Genomic DNA, 25,759 nt, shown 5'->3' on the forward strand with positions numbered 1-25,759 from the left:
GTTTCATTACGTTCATAACGTTTCAGCGGATACACTCACAAACACATAGACACACATAAGATAATCTTGACACAAGCATAAAAAAAGCTTGTTTTTGGAGTTGCTGAAATCATCTTGATATAAATTGATCTCAGTTTTCAATACTATCTCTGACTATTACTCCGATTGTTTTTTTCGAAAATAGAAATAATTTAAAACGGTTCAAAAATTTTTTTGACAATCTTATGAATACTTTTATTGGTCACTTCAATTTTCCCTAAAATGTAGATTATAAAGTATGAATATACTTTTAATTTAATTCTATCAAGCATAATAAATATTTGTATTCAGTTTTAGAGTGGGAAGGTGAAACACTGGAGTTGACGCGAATTTCAAGGCTTGGTATGGGAGCGTACTTGTGCATCGCTAGCAATGGAGTACCACCCACTGTTAGTAAGCAGATCAAAGTATCAGTTGATTGTAAGTATACGGAACAGATTCGTAGATTTAACTGCACTGAGAAAATAAAACAGCAATGATTACTGTTTCGTACAACAAGTAGAGACATGTTCATAGACATTAGAGATTGCTCTACGAGACACGACTGATTAGAGCCATAAAACAGCTTAGTAATCTTCAGACAGTACCCAATAGTTTTTATAGAGCGCTCTCTACATAATAGTAATCAGTGCTGTGTTTAGTAGATTTCATAAAAATCTAATGATTTGGTTCATCCTTCATGGTCCAACTTCTAAGAAATTCATTTATTCTCTGACTCAGCTTGACAAACTGAGTCAGAAAATATCGTTTGTTCATAAGTTTGTGTATGTATGTCAGTTCAAAGCAGATTAAGTTTAAGCGCCTACCTCAAATCGTCAGTTTGATAATCTCTTGTCGAAGTGATGTCTTTGAAAATTGATATGCGTGTCTATAGCCAACATGAAATAAGAGTAGAAGAATTTTCAAAGCTGCTCATTGATGTAGGGAATGGACAGATTCCTGAAGTTAAAGGGAAAATAAGTATGCCGGAAAACCTCTGTAATATTGTTGATTGGACGACTTAAATTGATAAAATACATTCAACTATCGCTCAAATAACAGTTGATTATCGTACATGGCTAAACGAAAGAGCTATTCTGACATCGAGGAATGACTCATAATCCAGTCGAAATAAAGATTTCATTTCGAAAAAATTGCCAAGAAGGAATTTCTTTCACAGAATGATCCAGAATATGCTAAAACTACGATATCTGAAAAAATCTAACAAAGTAGTGACCACGCTCGCCGAGCGCCTTTATTACTGACAAGCCTCTGACTAAGCTCGCCGAGCGCCTTAAACCTGACTTTTACCGACTTATCTACCTATTAAGTTAATGTAAAAAGTATAGTCAGTATTCAATAAAACCAAACCATACAAGAAAAGAAATATTTGTGATTTTTTTAATTAATCATCACAAAATTCTTGGTACATTAATACCAGATTAGCAAGAAAACATAAAATTTGACAATTAATAAGAAATTCAGTTAACGCCAATACAGTGTTTAAATTCTGTTAAGTACAAAGAAATGAAAGTTTCTTAATTAACTTCTAATAAATGACGTAAAAAATTTTAAACAAGTTAATTTTTTTCTAAGAAAAAAACATGACCTTGCGGAGGAATTTAATTACCTTTTAACTAATTGTAGATTTATAGTACGTAGGAGTCTACTGATTGACTTGTCTTATCCATTAGTCCTAAATATAAACTACTACGAAGAATTTACTCATCTGTGTACTGTAGTTGATCATATATTTGCATAAAACCACAATTTTGACCGTTTTGTTATAAAAAAAAATACACTTGCAATCAACTACTTTGTTAGATTTTTTCGGATGTAGTTTTAGCATATTTTGAATCATTCTGTGAAAGAGATTTCTTCTCAGCGTTTTTAACCGAGTAGGATCTTTACTTTGCCTCTTCTCAACTGGACTATTAGCAAATTTTATCAATAACTTTCTAATAGAAAAACTACACGGAAAGAACAAAAAAACACTGCATATCCTGTCGTATTATACTCCGTGTTATTTGTGATGAAAAAAAATTTCAGACTATAGCCAATATACTTCAAAGTATACTAAATTATTTTTGTATTATACTCCGTGTAATCTCTGATTTAATCGATTAATTTTTCTGGTTATGTCGCAAAAGATTACACGCAGTATAATTCGAAAAATTATTTCGTGTAAATTGAATTATACTCGGTTGAAATTTGGATTATGCCCACGATGACTCCCCTATTTTTTTTTCTAGCGCCTGCACGTGAAGTGCTGTTTATAATTTGTGAGTTACATTCACTCAACATATATTGACAATTAGGTGAAATATAATTAATGAATTAAGTGTGTGGCTATTAAAATATTGAACATATAAGAACATTGTTTGCCGTTATTATCATTAAAATTACAAGGTATGTATGGTATACCATAAGACCGTACTTTTTCACATAAGGAACCAATTTATTTAATTAATTTTATGCAAAAAAAATTAATATAAATTTAACATAATAATTGGTATTGTGCAAAAATAAAATATTAGCAATATAAAACTCAAGCATCACTATGAACAGGTTAGATCTTATTGTCTAAAGTGATGGCGATGAAAAAAATGGCGGAGTTATCGTGGGCATAATCCAAATTTCAACCGAGTATAACTCAATTTACACAAAATAATTTCTCAAATTATACTGCGTGTAATCTTATGCGACATAACCAGAAAAATTAGTCGATTAAATCAGAGATTACACGGAGTATAATACAAAAATAATTTAGTATACTTTGAAGTATATTTGCTATAGTCTGAAATTTTTTTCCATCACAGACAACACAGAGTATAATACGACAGGATATGCAGTATTTTTTTGTTCTTTCCGTGTATTAACAGACGAGGTAGAGTTTAAATCTGTTGATAGAGTGGTAGAAGTAGATAATGTTATTTACTATTCTGCGAAGTTTTCACACACAATTAACCCCCCAGAAATACCACAGCATATTTTCAACCTTACAATTGGAGCACCAATAATGCTACTGCGCGATTTAAACCCTCCAAAAATGTATAATGTCATAAGACTTCAAGTGAAAAATTCTCTTTTAAAAAGTTGATAGCCGGATGATGTATCGTTTTACTTCACTTATGTGAATATTTTATTCGGATTTTTATTAGTACCTTTTTTTTTTAACGGCAGTTATATATGTAAAAAATGTAAAATGGTTGAACTGGCGATTTTTTTCTAATTCTTATTACAAAAATATCAATTTGAAGTTTTTAATTTTTAATTTCCCACTAAGAAAATTGAAATTTTCCAACAATCGGGAAGTTATTGGTTTTACTCCGTTTTTCGAAAATTTAGATTTCGTCAGATCACGACGTTTTTAGGACCTAGGAAGCTTCTCTGAATTATCCCACGATGATGTTTATCTCTGTGTGTGTCTGCGCGCGCGCGCGCACGTGTGTGTGTGTGTGTGTGTGTGTGTGTGTGTGTGTGTGTGTGGCCGTATGTAAACCTCTCATAAGTTTAGAACCGCTTGACCGATTTTATCGGAGTTGAAGCCATTCAAAGGAAATTGACCGAACTTAGATTTTGAATAAAATTTGGACCGATTCGAACCAGTAGATTTTGAGAAGTCTCAAAAATACTACAAAAAAACTTTTTTTCAAATGTGGTTTTCTTGGAATGACTTTCGAACGACTTTACGGATCAATTCCAAAAACTAATCAGCTCTTGAAATCAAAAAACTACGTCGATCGCTACAAGTCCAATCAAAGTTAGTTTATTTGCTCGTAAGTTATCGTTGTCGAATGAAAACCAAAAAAAGCGTTTTTTCGGACTAAGTTCGAAATTTTTCGTTTGATTAATTAAAATTTAACGATTCTACATGAGGCTCAAAAATTTAGTCGAATTCTGCCAATCGCGAGGAAGTCGGTTCATTCATTTAAAAGTTATTGGGGTTTGAAAATTTAATAAGTTGTGTTTTATCAAACTCCTATCCGAGTTTTGAGCTCGGAGAGCTCAAAATGATGTGAAAATTATATTTTGTAGGTAGTGTGCTGGTCTGAGTAGCTATGTTTCTTGCTAGTGCATTTGCCATTTCGTTTCCAGTGATTCCACTGTTACCTGGGACTCAGACAAGTTTGACGCAGTTAGTCTTTGCAAGTGGCTCCAAACACTCTATGCAGTCATTTACTATCTTGGATTTAACCTCGACTGACGATGGAGATCTGAGAGCTGCTTGGCAGTCGCTGCAGATATAAATGTTTTCGTTCCTGCATTTAAAGTCGATTATGTATTTCACGCAAGTCCGAATCACATGTATTTCTGCTTGGAGTATTGTAGTGGTGTGTTCTAGTTTTAATTTAATCTCAACAAATGATAAAACAGTTAGTAACTATACCATTATGTATGTGTAAGTTTGTGCTTGTTTATATTCATTTTAATCCTATTTTATGAAAAATAATACATGCGACTGCCAAAATCGCAGAAAAAGTCACCGAACTGACAGTCAAAAAAAAATTAACTGCATTAATACGGGATTATTTTGACAGGCAATTTCCACAAGGGTTTTGGCAAATTTTCTTAAGAATAAGACAAAAAAAAATGAAATCGTGAAAACGAATTTTGATAAAGTTGTGGTGTTATCAAGCTCAGTGCTCCTGTGAATATCACGCTCTTGTTAATTAAATTCGTCAGAAAAACGAGTTTTTCCTGAGAAATTTTACATGATCGATAAGAACATTTTTTTAACGTATTCTGTAGTTATTATTATTTATTTCAGTATGCTTTTTAAAGACAATTTTTTTTTGTTTAAATTATGAAAATCACATTTTAATCGAAATCTTTTGAATAAACACGCGAAAAATCCATGATAAAAGGGCACAACACGGTAATAGGCTTATGTGTTTGGAAGTTTGTAAGGGGGGCTATCTTATTAAGGGAAATTTATGGGAAGGGGATATTTATCTTGGAATCATTTTGCTCGGGATATTTTTGTGCAAAATAATAAATAGAATTAGATTAGTGATCACCTTTGTCCTTAACGGCTTGCATAACGAAATCTACAATTTCTTTTTGTTTTAAATTTAATTTTCAGGAATATCATGTCATAATTTTAAGAAAATTTTGACATGATATGTTTCGTTTCATCAAGTAATGTCAAAAAATGGCATTGGCTCAAAAGTTTAACTATGTATTTATATATATATATACAATATCGTGGTACACATCATTTCGAATCTAAGTTCCTGAACCTCTTTCATTATACCGATCTCAGCCACAAAAGAAGGAAGAGAAGCCAACCCAGGATCTACCAATTTCCCAGTTCAATACCAAAATCAAAAATCAGAAATATAAAGGAGAACCATAAGTTCTCTATTTGGAATCGACTTCATTTGGAATTCATCGTCGGAAAACCCTGGTTACCAGGGAGTATTCGAAATCCACCGTAAAAGTAAAATTCTTGTAGCTTTTCTACAAGAGAAAATCGATCGAAAGTTCATCCAAGCCTCCTCTGGGCCCGCTCACCATTAATTATTCAATGATAAATCATTCGGACATAACAGAATACTTGAGTGTATTAATGACTCAACATAATCTGACGCAATGTAAGCTTAACCTACTGTAGGTTAGTCCGGGCCTCGTAGTCTGTAGTGATACGTCTTATTCAAATTACAACCTTTTCGGTCCATTATCTAATTAACGGTGGATTTAAGTGTCTGCCAGTCATCACTCCGGTCTCGAACTCATAATTAAACATGGTTAACAACTAATTCTAACCATAAGTCAGTTATTGTGCATTGCGTGCATTTTGCCTATAGTTCCAATAATCGAATAAACAATAAAAACCAGAATATCGTGGTACATATCATTTGTAAGCTAAGTCCCTGAACTTCTTTCATTACACCGATCTCAGCCACAAGAAAAGGAAGAATCCTGAGCCAACCCAGGAACTACCGATTGCCTAATTCAAGTTCCAAAATCGACAATAAAATTTATAAAACACAATTGTAAGATCAGTTTTTGATATCGACTTCCCTTTAAGTTCGTTGCTGGAAATCCTGGTTACCCGGGAGTGTTCGAAATTCACAATCAAAATGAAACTCTTGTAGCTTTTCTACAAGAGAAAATCTGTATAACAGTTTATCCGAGCCTTCTCCAGGCCCACCCATCATTAATTATTTAATTATAAATAATCCGGACATAACGGACTACCAGAATACTTGAGTATATTACTCAGCTAACACAATCTGATGCAATATAAGCTTAACCTACTGTAGGTTTATTTGAGATAACGTCAGACATTAACAGCTTTGCGCTTGGTAGGAGTGATCATCCCCAAGCGTTTCATTTCTATATCAGTTAATAGTGGCTTTCTGGCGTCAAGAGAGACATCGGCACTGCTCTGGACAGTCAAAATAATCTATGATTGACCTAGATCGCAATATTAAACATAGTAAGATTCAACTAATTGATGGAGATAATAAAATCAATAATTCTATCGAATATTCTTACTCCTGTCCGATCCAGACTCGCAAATAATAATAACGTGAGTCCCTTTCAAAAAAGTAATGAAAAGCTAGTATTGAGTGCAACTTAGATTGTTGATGAATTAGTAATCAATAATTCAATCGATCTGACGCCGTCCGCAGGATTATTGAATTTCATGTTAACTCCAGATGCTTTTGCGCGGTTAATTGTAATTAACTGAAAGAATATTCAACAATTATATTCTTATCGATGGTAAAAAAAAAACTTCCAATTGAAATTTTAATTTCGAATAAAAATACTTACGTTACGTATGCGAAGAATTGTAGACAATTCAGTGGCTTTTTCTCCCCAGAAACGCACTCTGACTCGATTACCGCTACCGTCGTTAATAACGATTTTAAAAAGCGATGTTGTGCCTTGACCCTTGCCGTTAGACACTTGTTTTGTTCCCTCGACTTGATCGATGTATCCTTGAAGTTCACTATGAATGAAATAAAAGATTTCGATCAAATGTACAGACGTGAACATTAATGTCTGGGTTAAAAATACATGAGAGTTAATACATTTTTAACCCAAACTCAAGCTTTAATGCTCACGTCTGTATGAAAAAAAATAAAGTTTAAAATGGACGACATGTGGAATTTATAAAGTAGAGATAATAATGTTTCAAGATGTATGATGTAATTAACAAATTTTAACTTAAAACTTACATAATGTCATCATTGATCACTCTCTAATTAATCTCCTATTCTGTACTAAAGTCATTGATCATATTTTGGTTGGCCATTGTTTCAGAATATGATACGCAAAAAATAATGCACAAATACTTTCGAGAAAAATTTACGCATCCGTAATCGCTGAAGGCCAAGTGTGAAAAAGGACGCTATCCACATGGAGGAGAGTTTAGTTATGGTTACTGCAGTGCTGCCAACTGCTAAACTTGAGAAAATTGCAAACAGCACCGTGTCGGTTTATAAACAACTATAGTTATACCGGAGTGAGAGTTCGGAAATTCAGTTTAATAGCTAGTAAATTACTAATAAAATAACTATTTGGTAATTCTTCAGTAAATCATCGTAAGGGTAATATGCAACGGAAAAGTTGAAATAAATAATCTATTAAACGCGCGTTTCTTAAACGCAACATGGTCGAAATTTAGAAATATATAATAATCATTACGGTTATAGTCGTTCGAATGTAATAATAATAATAAATAGTACATAATCGATGTAAATTGGATAAAAGATCCTGTCAAGCTAATTGAATTTCGCATATTCAAAAACTGCGAATGACAATTAATTTCACTTGATATTGTTAAAAAAAATTTTGATTAATTATTAAAATTATTACATCATTATTTTGTTTTAAGATCCAATACTTTAAATTAAGATAAATAAAAGATGATAAAAGGATCAAATGAACAGCAATACATCAATAGCATTGGGAAACGCAACGTTTCGCTAAATTTCATAGCTTCTCCAGGCTGTGCACAACATAAAAAATAAAATATACAATTATTACAAATCTTACATCAAGTACATACTGTAACAGTTTTGCTTTTCTGTCCAATTGACCCCTAATCAATTAATAAACAAACTAAATTTTTAACAACAAACTCTAATAATTATAAGGGTGCCACCAGGCGTATTATCACGGTTTCTGGAACCGGTCCAGAGCAGAGTAAGCTTATCATCGGGTAGAGAGAGAGAGGAGGAAGGTGCTGTTGCATAATAAAAATTTAATTAACAAATTTGCCAATATTTATTAACAATGAAAGAAACTTAACAATACCGCGACTTATTAAAATTAACAAAATTACATTAACTCACTCACACTATCCACACTTAACAATATACTTATTCTCAACGAGCCCCTTTCGGCGTCTACCCGTCGATTTCTAACGGGTGCCCCTTTCGACGTCTACACGTGACAGGCCCCTTTCGGCGTCTACCCGTATAAAATTATTAACTAGCTAAACAAACCAAACTAACTAAACTATTCAATCACCCTACACAGAGATCAATCGTATGCAAGGGATCGTTGACTCGGCTCATAGGGGTAAATGTCTAATGACCAAACGTAGACCTAGATACTATGAAACTCACACATAACCCATACCAATTCTTACACACTGACACTACTGATTGACTTTATTTTTAAAATTTAATATTTATGACGAATTATATTAATTTGATTTGACCTTAAAAATTCTCAATTTAAATATCAAATCATTAGTGATTTCATAAAACAATATTTCCAAATTAATAACTAAATTCAAAAATTACTTTTAACTAAATACTAAATTTCAAATTTCAATTTCCGGTTATAATTTCTGGATTAAATACATTGAAATTACTAAGAAATTTATTGCCGTGGTCTTAATAATCTATATATATATATATATATATATATATATATATATATATATATATATATATATATATAAGCGAAATACCACTCACTCACTCATCACGAGATCTCCGAAACTATTCGCCCGATTGACTTGAAATTTAGCATACTTACTCCATTCGTGATGTAGACGCTCACTAAGAACGGATTTTACGCAATTCCTAGCTATAATGAATTTTTCGTCTACCATCACGTATGCTACTCCCCCCCCTCCCTCTCATTCTTCCCCTCCCTCCCGTGCCTTCTTCCCCCTTCCCTATATCTCTCTCTTTTTTTTTTTTAAATGTCATTTTGATTCGCCAATCTAAGAAACCCATCAAGTGGCACCCATCAATTATAGAACTCACTCCCCCTCCCCCAGCGCAACCACCCACGCTAATCAACCGTTGCCATGGTTACCGTTGATATGGATACCGTTGTCATGGATACCGTTGCCATGGTTACAGTTGAAATGGATACCATTGCCATGGTTACCGTTGCAATGGATAAAGTTGCCATGGTTACCATTGCCATGGTTACCATTACCATGGTTACAGTTGCCATGGTTACAGTTGCAATGGTTACCGTTGCTATAACAACTGTTAAAATGAATAAATTGTAATAACAAATTCGGTTGTAAACTAAATTCAGAGGAATGATTAGAATTAAATTAGAAAGTTACTAAATACAAATATTCTATACAATTATTATTCAACAGTATTATTCTATACAATGTTAGGCAAATACATCGATTTTTATCGATTGATTGTTGGGACAGTAGGAATTCATAATCATACTTTTTTTAAGACAGATGCCCAGCGAAGCGGGCGGGTATCAGCTAGTACAACAATAAATATTCAATTCAAGAAGTCTTCGTATCTTTAACTTATAGATTAAAATATGTAGACAGAGGTCTTAATAATCTGCCGACATAGTAATTATTCCGACCAAGAATTCACAGAATTATTTTTGATAATTAATTTCATCATGACAATAATAATATTGGTAATCAAATTCGAAATTATTCATAAAATTGACGAGGAAAAATTAATAAATTATAACCAAAATTATTGGTAAAATTTTTTAACATAAAATAATTAAATTCCTAGACTTAGTCCACGCTGATAGTTATTAATTCTTAGTAATTAATCTAATTTTAAATTGTCTAAATTTCACAACCTTAAGTTCAAATTAATTAATTAACGCGTGATAAAATATTTCGCAATATAATATATTTCAATTAATATTTCTAATCTAAATTTTGCCGAAATTCCATATAAAATTATAAATTACAAAAATCGACAAAAGTCGACGCACTCAAATTTAGATGTGTTATGTCGACCCCAACTTTTTTTCTCTAAATTTAAATCGCCCGCGCAGATGGAAGACTTCTCCATACGCGAAAGCCACAATAAAATATAAACTACGTGACTGCTGGTTGACTAGCGAGGACTTCTGCAAATTCAGTACCGCGAGTTTTTAAAAAGGCGAGCATAAGCTAACGCCTCGTCTTTGTTAGTTAATTCGACTTCCGCGTTTAACTTGACGAGCCCGTGCCTTGTAATAGTCCCTTATTTTAATTTGCGTTGCACTTAAGACGAGTTCAGAGACGGTTCAACCGGCAGGCCACGTATTACTTATTAAATTAATCGTAGAGAGTAGTATTCTGAAAGTTGTAATTTGCTCTGCACTTAGGCGAGAATCCGGCCATTAAGTTTATTTAAAATCTTTCAAAAGCTAAAATTGGGCACTTTACCCTACGGGGGACTGGAGGACGTTAGCTCAAATAAATCAAATTCACTCATATAAATTTCGATTAAATACAACTGTGAAAGTGTAAGTTTTAGTGTTTATAAATAAATCGAAAACCAAGAAGAGAAATCTGCTATTTCCATTCATAAAATAAGGAGCCCTTAAGATAAGCAGCCCAAATTCATCCTACTCAACCTGCTGCAAGAACCAACCGAAGGGATCAATCAAAGAAGAGGCGCTAACAGCAGTCCCTGGAATCACGGATCCAGCGATAAGAAACAATACAGCAAGTAGTCAATACATCTATCTACATTAAAAATCCGTCAGTCTTAAACGAAGGCGTGGTAAGTTCGTACGTCGAAAACATCCCACATAAATAATTAAAACAACGGAACTAAAACCTCCGTTCCGTATTCTTTAAACTGTTAGAACGTTCGCTAGTTTGATTATTATTGACCTTGGGTGCTTGGAATTACTGCGACACAAAAATATATACCGACGTTTGATCAAAATTCCACGAGAAAACACTTCTCGATTATTTTCACGCATAGTAGTAAATCATTTGTTTTTATCCCTCCAAATTAATTATTTATGAAATTAAAACTAATAAAACGAATTTCAGATGTTAAATAAATTTAATTGATTAATTTTAGTTAATTAAAATTTTCTCACTGAGAATATTGAAAGAATTTATCCCTCAAGGTCGACTGAATGACTCTCGGGTATAAATCCCTATAAAAATCAGTCAGTCCAAACTACCGAACGTTACTCATCACTAACTAATTAAATAATTGTCTATTAAACGATCCAATCAATGAATTGAAAGAAGAAGTAACCGAGTATTAGGTAAACCGCGGTCTACTTCTTTCCCACAGAGTAATTATTGATATCTTGACAAATAAGACGATGATCTCACTCACTGCTTGAGGATAAAGTCCTAGTTGTAGTTAGCTTCCTTCGTCTCGTCACTACTCCGGGGATCGGTCCTTCTTGATTTGCCGTGGCACTCTGTCTGGCGGTCACGCTGCTTTTCCCTTTTTTTACTGCACGGCTCCCCTATAATGACTCAAAACTACCCCGTTCTATCCTATTTTTAGGCCCGAAGATCGAGACGCGCCAGTGCTGCGTCGAGTAATTATCGATAACCGGCGACTTGTCGATTTAGGGTAATTTTACTCTGTTACAATACAATTCTAGATGGAAAACCATATCTCCAATACACGTTTTTGTATCATATCAAAAACCATGAACCTTGCATACATACATATCTAGTCATGTTGTACATGTTACGCTATACGACATACTATTACTTATTTTTAATTACTAGACTCAATAAATTGTCTTATACCTCAAGTGGCATCTATCATTACATTGCGACTCACAGCTATGCCCCGACCAATGTTATGTTCTCGACCTATCCTGATACTCATCCTACCGTTAATAAATATATTTCAGAATAACAGATGTAAATTGAGTATATAAATACGAATTAAAGCAATTGAAACGATACAGATAAATAAATGAATGAAATATTGTCAATTGTTAATTCTCGAGTGTGTCATTAAATAATCAATCTAGTCAGTTAGGTTACATTATGTGCACCTTGTATCAATTTTTGACGAAGTGTAAGATGTTCACATACATTACTTAGACCTACAGTATCCCTTTTAAAGTTCACTGATTTGTTGCACTTTATGTGGATCATCTCGCTGATATTTTTCTTTCTCTGTACAGACTCCATATCTAAAATTGACACTTCATCAAATCTAAAGTTGTATCCAGTCTCGAAATGATATTTTGCTAGCACTGTCTGATCCTTCTTGAGGATATCGATATCCTTACAATCATATTTACATTGGTAAATACGCTTCTCTAGTAGTTGTTTTGTTTGTCCAACGTAACACATATCACAGCTACTTATTTGTGTACATTTCTGGGCCCATATATTTTAGGTGCAATTCCATTATACGTTTTCAAAGATGTAACCTCTCACTTGTCAATTATATTGTTTTTACTTAATTCATGAAGTAGACAATTTATTCGTTGTTGGTATTTTGTGGGCAGATCATTGTATATTACTCTATCCGTTGAATTGTCATTTAACATATCTCCCATCACTCTGCTGTATTCTTCTTTTTCCATGACAACGGTAGCTCCTCCTTTTTCCGCACGAGCAATAATTAAATCGTCTCTGATTCTATAGAAATTCTTTGTCAATCTCAAGTCTTTCAATAATTGTTTATCGACACGTCATCTATCGTTAAATGTATAATAATTGGTCACAAAGTTGATACCTCTCAACCTCAAGTTGTTCTTAACGTTTTCAATAATCTCAGCATCAGTATCCTCTAATTTAACTTTTGAAATACCAAACTCTTTGACCATGTTGAAATGTCAAAAGTCTTTGACCACTGTTAAAATAGGTATCTTCCTCGTTGTCAGTGGAATTCCATAGTTCGGAGGCAGGCTCCATGTATTATTTTAGATATAGAGCCTGTACAGAGAAAAAGAAATATCAGCGAGATGATCCACATAACGTGCATTAAGTTTGCAAGTGTAAGAAAATTTGAGAGGTTGGTTGATGGTCAAAGTGTCATTGTCAGTAAAAAAGAACATAAATTCGTATATAACTACACAGATATGGAAGTACCAGAGAAAGCCCGTATGAAAAATCAATATGGTTAAAATATATGGGAAAATGTATTGTTGCAACTAAAAAATGTATGATACAATATATTTTTTATTGTAAATAATCATATAGGGATTTTAGCCAATTTTATATATAATTTTATAAGGTCGTGCAATATATATGTCTCATATGTGTATGGTATATGCTTTTAATAATTGGCTATGTACCTAAAATCATGTAGCTATATTATAATGTACCATTATATATCGTGATATATCCTAACAATATATTTTTTTTATACTGAAAAAATATATTATTTACATAAAATCAGATTTATAGTAGAATATAAGATATATCATATATGATGCTACATATTCCATTTACTTATGTTTGAAAATATATTTTTTTTTAATATGTGACCATATACTAAACTGTATAAAATTTTTTGACTTTCTGTTTGCACGGAAAAAAAATTTTATGAAAAATTACAATAGTAATATCGTAATCCAGGACTAGACTTTTAGTATCTCGATTTTTACGATGCTGCCGTCTACGGAATACAATTTGAATTATAGAAAATTACGATGTTATTTAGTAAATTTTTTTTCTGTAAGAGTAAGTGAGTAAGGAGGCATACTATATGTTTTAATAAAAGAAAGACAGAGTCCAGTAGTTTGCGGCGCCACCACCAAAAGATGATCAACTACTGCATGGAGGGTCTTATTATGTGACTGAACAGTAAGTTTAGATATTCTCTCGGATAACGTGAGGGGATAAACCTTGGACTTGTGGCGGAGAGGACTCCGGATTCGATTCCTCAGTGATACAGAATTATTTTTTTCGCCGACCTAAGTTTTTTTTTAATTTGAGTGATAGAAACTAACGATACTGCATCGTAAAAATTACGATGTTTGAGTTTAGGTCCGGCACTACAATATTCTATACTAAAAATTACGATGTTTTGACCGTAATTTTTCATACAGTTTTCTTTTCGTGTGTAGAATTTTAAATATCAAAATAGGTTCAGAGTACATTATTTTAAATTTAATTGCACTGACCATCTTTGTCAACCGCTGTCTAATTTTCTTGATAGTTTTAATCAAAGAAATTAGTTGTGTACTGAAGATTTGAAGACAACAGTAAAATTTCAAATGACCTGTAACGATACTTTATTTTTATTTTTTTAGAAGTAATTAACGATATAAATGAACTTTTACTTAATTTGTTATGGTAAATATTATTATTAAAGTAGTTAAATGGTTAATGATACATACTAAAAGTGAACTTAATTAGTATAAAGAAATGATAACAATTAATTCACTATATTATACAGTAAAAATTTTAGGTCATTCGTTAAATATTTTTGTGAATTTATTTGACACTTTTTTTATATCAATTCTATTAATCCAACACATGAATCTTTAATAGTTAATAGTTAAGAAAAAGAAATTTTAACATTAACATTTTCAATTTTAATATTAATCACATTGCAACCCGAGGTGCAATGATATTATCCTTGTTGGTTTTGTCCTTCATCACCAATGGCAGCATCAGCAACAGCAGCAGCAGCTACTTTATTCTTCCGGCGTAAATCAGTCAAATGATTGTTGATTGCCATACCAAATAAAGTTCTTTTGTAATCTGCCGGAAATTTATTTTTGACACTTTCTAAAATAATAGATGTGATATTTATAATATATTCATATAAATTATAAAATTCATCAACTTGCAAAAATAAAAAAAAAAAATTTGGAAACGGGCTGACCCTAAAGGCAATCCCTGCAACTTCCCCCGAATTTCATACTTAAACGCTCAAAGTCGCAAATATTCATTTTTTGAGCTCTTCGACCTCAAAAATAGAACTTTCGCGTCATTTTGGGCTCTTCGAGCTCCAAAAGATAGCTGTTCTATGCTTATAAGCACTCCGAGCTCAAAAGTCTCATGAAAGTTTATTAAAACACTATTTTTTGAAATTTCAAACTGCAATAACTTTTGAATGGATGAACCGATTTTCACGGGGTTGGCAGCATTCAATGGAGTTTTTTAAGCATCATGAAGAATCTTTAAGTTTGAAGTGATCTAACGAGAAATTTCGGAGTAATTCCGAAAAAACACTTTTTTTGGTTTTCTTTCGTTCACGATATCTATCGAACAAATCAACCAATTTTGACCGGGTAAGCGGCGATCGACGTGGTTTTACAAGGTTAGAAGCTGATTTACAGAAGCTGTTTTTGAAATCGATCGATACAGTCGTTTAAAAGTTTTTCCAAAAAAACTACATCTAAAAACGAAATTTTCCGTAATTTTTTGAGGTTTTCTTGAGTTTTCTCCAAATCGACCGGTCCGAATCGGTTCAAATTTTCAGGAAATCTAAGTTTGATGATGCTCTTTGGAACGCCACTAGTTTCGTTCGATTCGGTCAAGCAGTTCAAAAGTTAGAAGCGGGTCATATACTTACTTACTTACTTTCACACACACACACACACACACACACACACACACACACACACACACACACACACACACACACACACACACACACACACACACACACACACACACACACACACACACACACACACACACACACACACACACACACACACACACATATGGACGTCATCGCGGGAATAGTCAGGGAAGCTTCCTAGGACCTCAAAACGTCGAAATCTGATGAAAACTCGATTTTTTCGAAACGGGGAAAAACCAATAACTTCCCGATTTTTGATAATCTTTGATTTTCTTAGCAGGAAATTAAAAAAATAAACAGAGAACAATGGAGAATGAAATGGAGATCATATTAGTGTTACACTTAACGCTTGTTCTATTTATCTGAGTCATTACTGAATTAGTTATGAATTATCATTATTTAATAAACTTAAAACGAGTGCATTATGAAATGTGAATATTTTAATACGAACATGTTTAACAAAGAAAAAATCACATTCTCTAAATAAATGCTTCAGTAAATGTATTATAAGTTTTCAAATTAGAATCATACTTACAATCGTAAAATTCACTCATCTCTACATGGAAGAAAAATCATATGGAAATTTTTATTATTTGTGCTTGGCGAAAATTCCTATGATGACATGGTGAGTTATACTTTGTTGATAGTAAAAAAGTTTGAATAAAACATAGCAAAATTTTTTATGTGAACTTACGAAGTATTATTTTTTTCACATAATCATTTTTACTAAACTAGTATTGGAAAAATGACTGTTTAACATAGGAACAACTCCTATGTTAATATAAAATAAACCGTCAATATATCACATTTAAAAAATAAAAATTTTAATATCAGCATGAAAAAACAACTTCTATTTCAATATATAACAAATTTCTATGTTGAATCGTACAAATACCCATGTAATTATGGAAATTTTTCTATTTTATCATAGAAAAATTTTCTCTGTCAACATAGTTAACATTCTTATTATAACTTAGATATTTCTACGATGTTATGATAGAAATTATTCTCATATTAAAATAGACATTTGTAACGACAAAGAATGATTCAAATTTAAACTTTCAAAGCAAGTGCTGCAAAAACTTTGACGTATAATAAAGAAATAATAATTCACCCGTAATCGCAGAAATAATGGTTACATCCAATCCTGGTTTTCGTTGGGCATTTTTATCAATGCTGCTTTCTCCGCCTCTCAAGTTACTCGCTAATAAAACCTCATTTTCGAATAACGAGCTTACTAACGAAACTGCCATATTTTGAAAAGAATTTCTTGAGTTGGCAGTTTCCCATTGTGCACGCGAAACCAATACTCCAGAGCCTTCATGACCGATTTCAACCTACAAATTAAACTTCAACTTGAATGAAATTTAAAAGAATTTGTAAAAATTAAAAAAAGTTTGGAAAATCCAAAAGTGCACGTCTCAACGCTCATTCATCACAAAAAAAATTAAAATAACATGAAACTGAGATAATCAGAAGCGTTCATATGAGACCGAAGATTGAACTATATATATATATATATATATATATATATATATATATATATATATATATATATATATATATATATATATATATATATATATATATACACTACTGGAAAAAATTAAGGGATCAAAAAAATTCCAAATTTTTCGGTAGTTTTCAACAGGCCGTAACTTTGAGAGAAATGGTCGTACAGGAAATAAAAAAAAAGAAAATTGTAGCTCCAAGTGTCTAGTTTTTGGATTAGAACTTCAAAATTTTGTAGCCTCCGCGGTTTCTGAGTAATCGTAGAAAAACCAGCAACAAAAAAATTCTCAAAATTTTTTAGTTTTTTTTTTTGGTCTACGGGCGTGGGAAAAATTTTTTTAGCTTAACGACCATAAGGATCGGAAACTTTGTTCATTTAGCTTTAATTTCTTTTTTAAACACCCTGATACGTCCACTCCTCGCTGAGATATCGGTCTTCAAATGGAAAAGGATCTTTTTATCTTTGATTATTGATATCTCAGCAACCAATGATCGCACAGAAAGTTAAAGGTGGGTTTCAAGAACTTGAATGAATTCCCTTAACGACTGTCCATTGTTTTTCGAAAAAAATTTTTTTCTTTCCGTCACATGAATTTGAAAATGCAACAAAAAAGGGCTTTTAGTGGTTTTTTGGAAAATCAAGCGCTGGATCGAAAATATTGAGGAAACCACTAATGTTAAGTGTGCCTTTTACAGTTCAATATGTCCACAAAAACCCTACAAAGAATCAAATTAATCCAGCCAGCCGTTTTTTTGTTTCACTTGATCGAATTTTTGAAAAAATTAAAGGATCACGTTTTTTGCTCTGAAAAGCTCATAATTTTTAAAAATGAGAAAAAAAATGGTGTTTTCGAGCTTTTTCCACATTTTCGTTCCAAAAAGTGCTTAAATTGAAAAAAAAAAATTCAAAAAAAAAAATTTTTTCGAAAAAAAAATTAAAAAAAAAAAATTTTTTTTGGAAAAATTTTTTTTTTAACAAGTTAAGGAAACTCAAAAAACCATCGCCCAATGATTTTTACCACCTTTCCACCGCTGCATTCCTTGATTCTACTGATCTCCTTTTAATTAAATTAATAAAAAAAGTTAATACCCCCAATCGAATTTCGATTTTTTTCATTCGCTTTTCGGAGTTTTTTTTTTCTTGTCTTTTTGTGAATCCTTAGCAAATTGCTTCATTCAACAGTTTTTTTCAAAACTAATCCCTCTGCGCTAAAAAAATTTTTTTTTAATTTTTTGGTCAAAATTGAAAATTTCTGACTTTTGATTCTTAATCATGGTTAGACGACATTTATCGGAGGTGGAAGTCGCTCGGTTAGTGACTCTTATCGACGAAGGTTACACTCAACATGCAGTTGCTATCCGGATGGGTGTAAGTCAATCTGTCGTATCTCGAGCTTATACCAGATACCAAGAGACAAATCAATATCATCGACGCCCCGGACAAGGTCGCCATCGAGTCACTAAAGCCCGCGATGATCGAACAATTGTTAGAGAAGTTCGACGACAACCTTTCGTCAATGCGAATATTGTCGCTCGAAACTTCCCCAATCGCAGACAACAGCAACAACAACAGCAACAGCGACGACGGCATCAAGTGCGAAACATTTGCTCTCGAACAATCATCAACCGTCTTCGTGAAACTGGGTTACACGCACGACATCCTAATCGTGTACCCCTGTTGACAGCAAGACATCGTCGAGCTCGTTTAGCGTATGCTTACGATCATCGAAATTGGAACTTGAGGGAATGGACAAATGTTTTATTCACTGATGAGTCTCGTTTTAATCTGTATGGCAACGATCGACGTCCTCTCGTTTGGCGCCGTCGTGGAGAACGTTTTCGCCAGAACTTTGTCCATCCAGTCGTTGCCTACGGCGGTGGATCAGTTATGGTGTGGGGCGGCGTTTCACGAAATTGGAGAACACCTTTGGTAATTGTACGCGAAAATTTGACAGCTAGACGTTACATCGACCAAATTTTAAGGCCCATTGTTCTGCGCAGACGACAACATCTGAGGTCGTTCATATTGATGCAAGATAATGCACGTCCAAACACAGCCAACATTACCCGGCGCTTCTTTGAGCGGCATGACATCACATTGTTGCGACACCCAGCAATGAGTCCAGATCTCAACCCCATAGAGCACGTTTGGGACATAATGGGCCGTCGGTTGCGCAGAGAGTATCCAAATTTGCAGAACTTAGCTGCTTTGGAGCGCGCGCTTCAGCACATTTGGAATACCATTCCGCAGCCTCAAATTACCGTCTGCATAAACATGGCTGAACGTTTAAGAGCCGTTATTGAAAACAGAGATGGTAATACCCGGTATTGAACCAACAAAAACCTTCAGAGAATGAGTTTGGAGTCATTAAATACGGTGGAACTGACGAGCCACCGGGTCTCAATTCTCCTGAAATACCTCACACACACACACACACACACACACACACACACACACACACACACACACACACACACACACACACACACACACACACACACACACACACACACACACACACACACACACACACACACACACACACACACACACACACACACACACACACACACACACACACACACACACACACACACACACAAGCGTAAATCCGACCGCGCGACATCCACGTGGTACGCTTTGGATAACGCTAATGCCGGCGGTAATTGTTTTCTTAAACTTTTCAAGAGAAAAAATTTCAAAAAAAATTTTTTTTTTAAATTTTTTTTTTTTTTTCAATTTAAGCACTTTCTGGAACAAAAATGTGGAAAAAGCTCGAAAAAAGCATTTTTTTTTCTCATTTTTAAAAATTATGAGCTTTTCAGAGCAAAAAACGTGATCCTTTAATTTTTTCAAAAATTCGATCAAGTGAAACAAAAAAACGGCTGGCTGGATTAATTTGATTCTTTGTAGGGTTTTCGTGGACATATTGAACTGTAAAAGGCACACTTAACATTAGTGGTTTCCTCAATATTTTCGATCCAGCGCTTGATTTTCCAAAAACCACTAAAAGCCCTTTTTGTTGCATTTTCAAATTCATGTGACGGAAAGAAAAAATTTTTTTTCGAAAAAACAATGGACAGTCGTTAAGGGGAATTCATTCAAGTTCTTGAAACCCACCTTTAACTTTCTGTGCGATAATTGGTTGCTGAGATAACGATAATCAAAGATAAAAAGATCCTTTTACATTTGAAGACCGATATCTCAGCGAGGAGTGGACGTATCAGGGTGTTTAAAAAAAGAAATTAAAGCTAAATGAACAAAGTATCCGATCCTCATGGTCGTTAAGCTAAAAAAATTTTTTCCACGCCCGTAGACCAAAAAAAAAAACTAAAAAAATTTTGAGAATTTTTTTGTTGCTGGTTTTTATACGATTACTCAGAAACCGCGGAGGCTACAAAATTTTGAAGTTCTAATCCAAAAACTAGACACTTGGAGCTACAATTTCCTTTTTTTTTATTTCCTGTACGACCATTTCTCTCAAAGTTACGGCCTGTTGAAAACTACCGAAAAATTTGGAATTTTTTTTTGATCCCTTAATTTTTTCCAGTAGTGTATATATATGGGTCATTCCATGCCAAATCGACAAATTTATTACCTGACTTCTTTCGATTTCGCTAAAAATTTTCTATCTTTTTCTACCCCCCAAAAGACATTTTTCAGAATTTTTAAAAATTTTTTTTCCAAACTCAAAAAAAGTTACGAATTTTCGAAAAAAACCGCTCTTTTTTTTTGAAAATGCTAGAACTTTTTCAAAAATTGACCGTTTGGGAACTTTTTTTTTTCAAAATTTTTGTTTTTAAATGTAGTTTTTGAAAAAAAATATGAAAAAATTTTCAGAATCCCAGATATATGAAATATTTTAGTTTTTTTGAAAAAACCGTGATTTTCTCAAAGTTGGACCATTTTTTTTTTTTTTTTTTTTCTAAAAAAACTTCAACTAATTCCGCAGTGATCCCCGCATATTTCAGGATGTGATCGCTATTGCTTCTAATTTTTTTTATTATTTAAAAAAAAAGTTTTTTTACAATTTAGTTTATTTTTTTTTAACTTTTCGGCCAAATTTTTTTAGCTTACTCGTGAAACTTCAGAAGTTAAAAAATAATGTATCTTTCGAAAATTTTAAGTCGTTATTTTCCAAAATTTTTTTTTTTTTTAAATTAAGTGATAATTATGTTTTTGTTTCATATTTGTTCAATTTTTTTGTACTAAAAATCACAACTACACTATTGAAGTGTGCAGAAAAATATCCTCAGCCGATAATTTTTAAATTGTCGTCTATCGGTAAAAAGAGATCATCTCTACTTTATTCTGTTAAAATGAAGGTTATGTTAAAAGAATAATCGTATCGTTGATGTGTTCAAAGTGTCACAAAGATATAACATTATTAAATAAATTTACACAGTTTGACGGAGAGTTCTTTTTATCGAATTTTTGTTTACAAGTGATTACAATGCCAAAGTTTCGCGATCGATGTTGTAATCCACATAATTTGGAGAACCATCGGAAAACATCATCTTTGCGTAATGTACCACAAAATTTAGCTAATCGATACAATTTGTCAACTGTTGATCGAATATGCAGTTCATGCTATAAAAAATTACTTCATCATTACGCTGAAAGTCTTTCTGATGAAAGTGATGACAATGAACCCGATGAGCGTTCTGAGAATGATGAAAATATTCTTACCGGATCTATAGAAGTTGATAATTCCGGAGGCAATAACCTGACAGGTATTTTTGAAGCTTTTATGTTTCGATGTTCAACTATCATTGTTCTTTGTATTTTCTATTGATTAATTTTTTTTAGATCCAACAACAAGTGTTGGAGAATCACTAATTCAGCAAAGTAGTTCGTCGTTATCTGAACTCAGTTTGGAAATAACTCGTCCGATCGTAAATGAAGCTTTATTATTATTAAACCAATCTCCATTGCTAGCTAGAAGAGTAAATGATGAAACGTATTTAAACAATAAAGTTTCTCGTGTTGCTGATAGTTTGAAAAAGGCATTAGGAATTCCAAATCCTGTAGATTTTCAATGCAGCAACACAGATGCTGCTGAAATAATTAAAAAATTAAGAGAAAAGTTCCATGATACCAATACGACCAAATCTTTACGTATACAAATGTTGACTCTTATGCCGTCAAGTTGGAGTATTGAGAAGATTGTTGAAGTAATGGGCACATCTACGTATATGGCGCGATTAGCAATAAATCTTGAAGCTGATAAAGGAATATTATCAATACCTGAAAAGAAAATGGGTGAGATATTGACTTACTAACTAATTTTTGTTTGAACAATTTATACGTATTTATATATAATTTTAATCATCACTCAATTTTTCAGGGCATGGATTATCTGTTGAATTGTCATCAGCTGTTATAAATTTTTATAATGACGATGAAATGAGCAATCCTATGCCAGGGAAAAAGATTTTGTTTCATTGCGTAATGATGATGGTACGAAAATTCAAATTGAAAAACGCTTAGTACTCTGTAATTTGAAGGAGTTACATAAGATATTTCAATCAAGATTTCCCGGAATTAAGATCGGATTTTCGTCATTTGCATCTTTACGTCCAAAACACTGTATCTTAGCTGGTGGTTCGGGGACTCATACAGTTTGCGTTTGTTCTATTCATCAGAATGTCAAATTAATGATTTTAGGAGGTAAATTAAGTCGATTAACAGAAGGTTCAAATATGCCATTGAAAACTTACAGCGACTGTGTGAATGCTATTATCTGTGACAATCCCAAGACTGAGTGCTATTTCAATACATGTCTAAATTGTCCAGGCATTGACAACATAAAACAATTAATTTTCACAGAAATGGATAATCATGCAATCGATGAAATTCGTTACAAACAATGGGTGTCTACCCCAAAAGTAACTCTTGAAACAACGCTGAAAAATGCTTCGGATTTTGTTGATGATTTTTGTGATAAGCTTGTTGGTCTATTACCACATAATTTCATTGCAAAAGAACAATCGGCATATCTAAGAGCGCTAAAAGAATCGATAACCGATAACGAATTCATAGTAATTGTTGATTTTGCTGAAAATTATGCGTTTATTGTTCAAAATGCTGCACCGAGATTCCATTGGAATAACGATCAAGCAACAGTTTACACAGTCGTTATTTATTATAAGGTTAATAATCAACTAACTCATCAGAGTATGGTTATAATTTCAGACTGCTTAAACCATGATTCTATTGCTGTCCATGTTTATTCTGGAATTATTTTCGACTTTATCAAATCTCTTTCGCCCACATTCTCCAAAGTATTTTTTTTTTCGGATGGTGCACCGCAACAGTATAAAAATTATAAGCATTTTAGTAATTTATCCCATTATCGTGAAGATTTTGGTGTACCAGTTGAATGGAATTTTTTTGCAACGGCTCACGGCAAAGGGCCTTGTGACGGAGTCGGTGGGACGGTTAAAATGAGGGCCTCGAGAGCAAGTCTGCAATTACCACCTGATGAGCAAATATTAACACCTGTACAATTTTTTGAATGGGTGTCAAAAAATTTGACAAATATAAATGTGCGATTCTCAACAGTTGACGCCTACAATCTGATGAAAGACAAACTAGAAGATCGTTTTAAAAATGCCAAAACCATCCCAGCAACACAGAAAATACATAAAATTTCGCCGTTGGAAGATGGTATAGTGGAAGTTAAGTCATTTTCTTTTTCGGATCAGTCTTTAACTCATAGCACAGTGAAAAAAAGAAGACAATCATTAAGTAAAAAGAAATAAGGAAATAGATGTTATCATAAAGAATAGATGTTATTGTAAATAAATAAACTAATTAATGAATAAATAAATCAATAAATATTAGAACCTGGTCAGAAGAAAATGTATTATATGAAATACATTCACGGATAAAAAGGTGATGTAAAATTTGTATCACTGTAGACGCTAATTTTGTATCTAATGTATTATGTCCTGTACTTTACTATACTATGATACAGCATTTTCTATAGTAGTGAACCGAATATAGCATCACCTGACGTAAAATTTGTATCACTTTTTTTTCCGTGTTGATTTCAGGACAAGTAATAAAAGTGATTTTTATTTATGTAGAAATATGAGGTTGGAAGTATGAATTTAAAAAAAAAAAAATTTTGGAAAATAACGACTTAAAATTTTCGAAAGATACATTATTTTTTAACTTCTGAAGTTTCACGAGTAAGCTAAAAAAATTTGGCCGAAAAGTTAAAAAAAAATAAACTAAATTGTAAAAAAACTTTTTTTTTAAATAATAAAAAAAATTAGAAGCAATAGCGATCACATCCTGAAATATGCGGGGATCACTGCGGAATTAGTTGAAGTTTTTTTAGAAAAAAAAAAAAAAAAAAAAAAAAATGGTCCAACTTTGAGAAAATCACGGTTTTTTCAAAAAAACTAAAATATTTCATATATCTGGGATTCTGAAAATTTTTTCATATTTTTTTTCAAAAACTACATTTAAAAACAAAAATTTTGAAAAAAAAAAGTTCCCAAACGGTCAATTTTTGAAAAAGTTCTAGCATTTTCAAAAAAAAAGAGCGGTTTTTTTCGAAAATTCGTAACTTTTTTTGAGTTTGGAAAAAAAATTTTTAAAAATTCTGAAAAATGTCTTTTGGGGGGTAGAAAAAGATAGAAAATTTTTAGCGAAATCGAAAGAAGTCAGGTAATAAATTTGTCGATTTGGCATGGAATGACCCATATATATATATATATATATATATATATATATATATATATATATATATATATATATATATATATATACTAGCTGTTACCCGCCCGATTCGCTGGGCAATTATAAAATTGTATTTTTCGATCTAAACTTAAAATTTGATTAGAGTATTGTTTTGACTTTTACAAATTCCAAATTTAATCGAATAAGCATATACCTTTTATCTATGAAATTATTCCAGCTAATATTCATTGTAACTTTCAATGTGCAATCACTATAATATTTGTGTGGCCTTTTTTTCAAAAATGAATAATAATTGACACGAAGAAAAAAATTTGAAATGAGAATTTGGAGTCTATAGGAGCTATAGCTTGGAAATTAAAAATTTTTGATGTTAGCACCCACCTTCGCAAACCCCTGTGAGATGAGCTATCATAAAATTTTCCGATGGACTTCTTCTACATCTCTCACAGAAGATTCCTACCAAATTTGGAGTCGATAGGAGCTATAGTTTAAAAACGGGAATTTTTTATTATTAACGCTCCTACAATCCTCTTTGGGGTAGAATATCGTAAAATTCGTTCATAAATTATTTTTTCATCATTTATTATAGAAAATTTCTACAAAATTTGGAGTCTGTAGGAGTTATAGCTTGGAAATTAAAAATTTTGATTGTTAATACCCACCCCCGCAACCCTTTGTGAGGTGAGATATCGGGAAATTTGTTTATAGATTATTTCTATATCTCTTACAAAAGATTCCTACCAAAATTGGAGTTGATAGGAGCTACAGTTTAAAAACTGGAGTTTTTCATTGTTAA

General features: G+C 32.6%; 2 protein-coding genes and 1 long non-coding RNA gene across 3 annotated transcripts in view; all 3 read left to right on the top strand.

Annotated features, from left to right (window-relative positions):
- Positions 1-25,759, top strand: part of LOC141526507 (uncharacterized) — a 1,028,588-nt gene that overhangs the window by 611,566 nt on the left and 391,263 nt on the right. The window contains exon 7 of the mRNA XM_074241542.1: positions 331-459. Within this exon, the coding sequence (XP_074097643.1) occupies positions 331-459 (129 nt within the window). The remainder of the gene's footprint in view (positions 1-330; positions 460-25,759) is intronic.
- On the top strand, positions 21,583-22,532 carry LOC141526484 (uncharacterized). The gene is made up of 2 exons (XM_074241519.1): positions 21,583-21,983; positions 22,060-22,532. Exons 1-2 carry the CDS (start codon positions 21,605-21,607, stop codon positions 22,530-22,532), a joined length of 852 nt encoding a protein of 283 aa, XP_074097620.1. The 5' UTR covers positions 21,583-21,604.
- Positions 22,685-24,098, top strand: LOC141526524 (uncharacterized). Its single transcript, XR_012479040.1, has 2 exons — positions 22,685-22,920; positions 23,446-24,098. It is a non-coding gene; the product is annotated as an uncharacterized LOC141526524 (long non-coding RNA).

Source organism: Cotesia typhae, unplaced genomic scaffold (genome assembly GCF_013202065.1).
Source record: "Cotesia typhae breed Kobodo isofemale line unplaced genomic scaffold, CoteBio_Ctyphae contig_34, whole genome shotgun sequence".
Classification (NCBI taxonomy): Eukaryota; Metazoa; Arthropoda; class Insecta; order Hymenoptera; family Braconidae; genus Cotesia; species Cotesia typhae.